This window comes from Corapipo altera, unplaced genomic scaffold (assembly GCF_003945725.1).
Source record: "Corapipo altera isolate COAL_440 unplaced genomic scaffold, ASM394572v1 73, whole genome shotgun sequence".
In the NCBI taxonomy this organism is placed as follows: domain Eukaryota; kingdom Metazoa; phylum Chordata; class Aves; order Passeriformes; family Pipridae; genus Corapipo; species Corapipo altera.
The window spans coordinates 1123047-1129046 of record NW_020884957.1 but is presented as its reverse complement, the minus strand read 5'-3'; the positions used below and the strand labels follow the sequence as shown (position 1 = coordinate 1129046).

The 6000-nt window shown below is 43.3% G+C and overlaps 1 protein-coding gene across 2 annotated transcripts in view; it reads left to right on the top strand.

The window, feature by feature from the left end:
- Positions 1–182: 182 nt before the first annotated feature.
- Positions 183–6000, top strand: part of RETREG1 (reticulophagy regulator 1) — a 60936-nt gene continuing 55118 nt past the window's right edge. Inside the window, exons 1-2 of one of the 2 annotated variants that reach the window (XM_027663779.1) lie at positions 183–437; positions 825–986. In XM_027663779.1, coding sequence (XP_027519580.1) covers positions 208–437; positions 825–986 — 392 coding nt within the window. In that variant the 5' untranslated portion in view covers positions 183–207. The remainder of the gene's footprint in view (positions 438–824; positions 987–6000) is intronic. The other variant, XM_027663780.1, reaches the window with a different exon arrangement.

The window sequence follows — 6000 nt, the reverse complement described above, 5'->3', positions numbered from 1 at the left end:
CTCCCTGCACCGCCCCCGCCCGCCTGTGCGGAGTCACGGCCGCCGGCACCGCCCCCGCCGCACCTGCGCGGAGGCGGGTGCGGGGTAACGCGGGGGCAGCGCCGCGCTCCGCCTCCGACCCGCCTCCCGCCCGCCCGGCCCGGCCCTACTCCGCTCCAGCCCCAGCTCCGCCCGGCCGAGCCGCAGCCCGGCGGCCGCCACCGAGCCATGGCGAGCGCGGCGGTACCCGCGCAGCCCCCTGAGCCGGAGGCCCCGGAGGAGCAGGGCGCGGCTGCGGCCGGGGATACAGAGCGCACGGAAGTGTCAAGCGGGGCCGGGGCGGCGGCGGTGCTGGGGGAGACGGGGATGGCCGTGAGCTGCTGCATCGCGGCGGCGCTGAGCTGGGAGCGGCCCCTCCGCAGCCTGGGCGGCTTCGTCTGCGCCAACCTGCTCTTCTGGTGAGCGAGCCGGGCCGGGCTGGGCGCCGGGGCTGGGGTCGGGACCGCCCCCCGGGATGGGAGAGCTCCTGCCTGGTCCGCGCCGCCCCGCCCGGCCCCGGGCGTCTCCTCCCCCCGCCCCTCTTCCCTCGTCCCCGGGAGGAGCGTTTGCCCCTCCGTTTCCCTTTTCCGACCGCCCTTCGCGGGGAGCTGACCCGCGCCCCCAGCTCCTCCGTGGGAAGGAAGGTCCTGCTTTTCGCTTCACCTGCGCCGCGGCATTCCGTGTCCCAGCCGCCGCCCCGCGTCTGGCCATGGCCCTCCGGCGGCGTGCATCTGCTTGGTCGGCTTCTTTCATCCTCGGTGTCTGCCCTAGCCCCACACACGCCCCTCTGCTCCCATTTCCCACAGCATGATGTGTGATGATGAGGAGGAGCCTCGGAGCGAAGCTGAGCAGGGCGGCTGCAGCACACGCCGCCGGGAACTTGCATTTCCCGCAGCCGAGATAAGCCGTGGGCCCGCATTTCTCTGCAGAGTTTTGAAACCTCCTGGAATCAGGCCCCTAGCCCATAGGTAGAGTTGTGCTGCTGCCCTGGACCAGTGCTTCGGAGTTCATGTTGGGTGTACCTGCTTTTCCAAATTAGTGGCCTAGTTAGTGGAGGCTTTGTGGAGTGGGGACAGCGGGAATGTTACTGCAGTGCACCAGTTCTCTTTCTTGACTAAGCTTTTTCAAGTCAGATAGTTTTGTTGAATAAACTCCAGAACTTAACATGGGGATGTGTTAGTTGTTGTGTTTGTCATGACTCTTCTGTTTACTCCTATAGGAAAAAACTTGTCTTTCTATGTGAAACTTCTTCAGGGCTTTCTCCTGATCCTTGGTTTTGTCAATGCCTACGTTTTTCAGCAACATTTCTGATCTAAAATGTTGCTTGTGTAGAGTGATTTATGAATTAGGGCTCTAGTAATACCACTTATAATTAGGGTCTAATCATACTGCAGAGACTCTTAAGACTGAATTGTGTTTCCTGTGGCTAGAATTGCCTCCTTTCCCCTTGAGTGAATAAGAGGCAAACAAGCAACAGAGGCGGATTAGTTGCAAACTCCACTTAGTTCTCTATAACTGTAACAAGCATGATCTTTAAACATGAGATCAAAGTCATAGAAAGAGAACGTTCTGAGGCTTTGTGCTGCACAGGAAAATCTCTGTGCAAGTATGTGCGATTTCTAATTTTGGTTGACTTTTATTATCCATCCTGCTCTTAGGTATCCGTGGTAAATCCTTTCATTGAGAAAGTAACATGCTTATGTTCTCATGTTCTACATACTTCAGAGATCACCTATTCTTTCAGCAATTTGGAAGAGTCATAAAGCTTTATGTTTCTTTGCAACATGGCTCTGATAAAATTTTCAGGGACAACATCTAGAAGAATACATTTCCACGTCTCAAGGAATAGTGACTGCTGGGCAACCAGTTTTCTATTCTTTGGTCCAACTTTGGTCATAAGCAAGGTGTATAGTTCCAGCATTATGTAATGCCTATAGGAAGTCTTCTTTGGTAGTCTTACTGGCAACTTATTATGTGACCAGTATTTGAAGTTATTTTATTAAAATTCATAGTTCACTCTACTTTCTTACTCTCAAAATGAGTCAGAATAGCAAAAATGAGGGCAAGGATTGCTCATTTTACTTTGGTGGTATTGTACCTCAGCAGGAAGTTTGCCATCCTAGTACCAGGGAGTTTTTGAGAGGTGTATACAAACCAGGAAATGCAGGAGCAGGAATGTTGACCAGTAAAATTCTGTGGTTTGAGGCTGAAGAACAACAAGAAAGATCTCCTTAGCAAACATATGAAATCTGACACTTTGAAAATGAAACAGTTGTTTGGTGTCACATTTCTCTGCTTTGGTGTTGGCGTTGTGTTTGCAGCACAGTGTGTTTGCTCCTTCCTCCTTTTCTTGTTTGAGATTCAGCTCATCAGCCTAGTTTGTCATGACTCAGACAGTTCTGGACTGGGAACTTCTGGACTGGGAACAAGTGTCTGCCCCTGCTGCTTGTCAAGTCTCTCCTAACAGGGCTTTGTGGCCAGAGCCTAGGTAGTAGGAACGTTTCCTGGTTGCTGCTTCGTGTACCTCATCTTTTCTTGTCATGTGCCTCCAAGTGTCCCTATCCCCATTACAGAATAGGTTCACTCCCAGTGTGAGGGGCCTCTAATCTCAGGATTTCTCAAAGCTGAGAAGTCAATATTGATGGATGGGAGACTTCTCTCACTATAGCAGCAACAGTCTTGGTGGAAGAGGGAGGAAGGGAAGGTGAGGTTTAATTTTACAGTTTTCTAAAAAAGTAATGGTAGTTCCTTTCTCCTATCTGTTTAATTTTTTCGAGACTATGTTTTCCTCACAGTGAGTTTAGTATATATGCCATTCAAAACACTTCATGTGTAAACTGTTGCAGTCGGAGCTGCTGAGAGTGAACTGTTTCTCTGTCACAAAATCTTTTTTTTTTTAATATGTTCGATTGTAACCTCTTTTGTGTTGAAAATCTCGTAACCATTGTACTGCATATAAATGCATTTTTGATGTTTACTACTAAAATAATGGTCTTGTAAGTACAAGAAATTTACTAACTTAATTTCATTATGATTGCCTTAATTTTTTGTATATTCCTAACAAATTATCATGGGCTCCTTAACAAGAGAGTAGAAAAAGTAAGAACAAACCTGGTTATTGAAAAAGCATTTTTCAGTTGGCACATCCATTATTTATTCACCATGAACAGCTTTAAGCCTCCTGCCCCAAATGAACCCGATTGAAAATCTTTAAAATAAGCACCGTTTTGCACCTAATCATCTGAAATGTAATATGGATTCTTCTACTGTATATAGCTTGCAAACTCGAGTTAAAATAACACAGGAAAACAAGGCTGGTCTTTTCCCCCCTATTTTACACACATCATACCAAAAAAGTGAGTGATGGGCCTAAGAGCAGACAAACTGTTCTGGTACCAGAAGTTCAATCACTATGTTCTATTTTGAATGTTTGAGAAAGTTGGCTGCATATTTTTGCCCACTATCAGCATTGACTGTGGGTACCACTGGAAATGTAGTCCCTGGAGAGCTACTCACATAGGAGTCACATCTTGGTGACAAAATGCTACTTTCTTCTTGGTCTTATCTGTATTAGGTGGTCTTATGCTACTGATGTTATTCCTAGAAGACTGCTGTGGTCCTTAGTGTTTTTCAGTACTGCCTGGGGGCTGTGAGGTTGACTATGGGTTTCCCTCAGCACTGTGTGTGGTCCCTTCCTTAAGGATGACTCAGTCGTTGTACAAGGATCGTGTCACTTTGATTCATCCCAGCCACTCTTCATGACCAGCATTCCACCAGATGTCATTAGTAAGAAATTTACAGAGACTCTGTATAGATGGTGTTGGCTATCTGCATTCAGTTTTTAATTTCACTTGACATTTTTTATGAGTCCAGATATTGAAATTGAAAGTTGCAATATATAAATGATTTACTCCCTATTGCTTTAATTCAGGCACACAGTAATTCAGCTCAGAATCCTTTTTTGTTTCCCTCTCAGGGAAACACTCAAATCTGAGAGCATACGAGCAAAATTAATACAAAAAGAATTAATTCTGACAAAATTTTGTTCCTTAAGAAGCAAATATTTGGTTCAAAGTACTGGCTTCCATTTCGGATATATGTGGGAAATTCATCAGTGGTGGTAGTCAGAAAGGAGATCACCAAACTGTATTAGGTGAGAACTGGAATAAAAGAAATCTCTGAAATCAAAACATAAAGAAAAATGCATGAAAATTGAGTTGGAGTAAGACCAGATATTGACATCTTAAGGCCAATTTGTAGTATGCTGGTTTTCAGAGCACTGTATTAAATTTGTAATACCTCCCATGTCAGGAGAACACATACGTATTTCTGTGACAAGATGTTTTTTTCCTTTTAGCAACCAGATGCCAAATGTGGTTTTGAATGTGGGAAATTTCAGTCTTTGGCTATCTTTGTTACAGGAAGTCTTTAAGCTACATTTTTAGTTGTTTTGGGATTACTTTCCTGAGATCCAAAGTATCAGATATCACACGAGTGAATAGTCCTGCCTCAAACCCTAATAAGAGTTTTTATCCCTTGAGTAAGGATAGTAGAATAGGTTATGTATTGACATAATTCTTTTGTAATGATAATACATTCATTATCAGAAAAGAGAAGAAAAAGTTCTGGCATAGGCTGTTTTGAAATTCACTGTGCTTTCATGAGTGGGTTTCTTACATGGTTGCTAGTTTGTTTCTTCTTGTCTGATAGTTATAATTTACTTAATTTACTGCCTTTTACCAAGACTTTGTAACTTATTGGTATTGAGATTATTTTGTTACACTCAGCTGCAGTACAGTAAATTGCTGATATTTCTTCAAACTTAAAAAAAATATTTATGGTTTGTTGTTTTCTTTTCTTCCTAGAAGATGACATTTCAAAATACTCTTCCTCAACTAAAGATAAAATTCCAATGTCAGTTGCAATATAATTTTAGGATCTACTTGTTTTCACTCAAGCAGTTTCAAGCTTATGTTCACTTTTCTACTACAAATTATTAAAACTGTTCAAGGCTTTGGAGGTAGAAAAGTGGAACAGAAAGTTAAATTAATTTAATTTCATTAGAAAAAAAATTAAAAGTCATTAAGAGCTCTTTAGTGACAGTTTGGATACTTTTGGCTGAGAGATTGGTTTACTGGAATGAAAATTGACATTGTTTAAGAGCCAGACAGTGTTACATAAAAACCTGGACAGTTTACAGCATTTTTCGACCAATAAGATGAAATCAGGATCAGTCAGAAAAGAAATCAGTTGGGGTAATTGAGGAATTGAGGAAAAGCGAGTATTACTGAATAATTTAGGACCAAATCTGGGATAAGGACTTTGTGGAAGATGGAAATCTCTAACAAAGGACAATAGATGAATTGCAGCATAGCTTGGGTTTATTCTGTCTTGCTGAAATTTACCTGTTCTGTGTCTAAAACAGTTGTCTTAAGAGAGAAATTATATTTTCTTCATGTATTAACTCAAAATAATGAAACCTTTCAAACAGTAAGTAGAATTCTGAGAACAATGGTTGTTTTAGGGGGATATGCTATGCTCCGTGGTAGATGTTACAGGACTAATGAGAGCATTAAAGAAAAGGAGATTTAGGGCAGCATGGTAGAGGTGCTACTGCTCAAACTGCTGCTACTGTATGAGAAAATGGGATTAAGATTTCTTCTGTACTTTGCCAGAGTACAGGTTAATTAAGGTCATCTGGGCATGTGTCTGCAAAAAACAAAGGAAGCCAGGTTATTCGATGTTATGTGTTTAAATCAAAGTAATTTTAACTTCCATGGAAACATCATCCCCGAATTCAATATCATGATAGACTCAGAAGGTATGTAGTTTAGGTCATTTAAACTCCTTCTCAGTTCTTTTTTTTAAAATGCCTATCTGAGTGCAACAGGTTGCTGTAAATCTGATCCACAAGCCACAAATGTTGAAACCTGATTCTAACGGCAGCATTCCCCAAGAGGTTTCCTTGCAAATAGTGTGAGA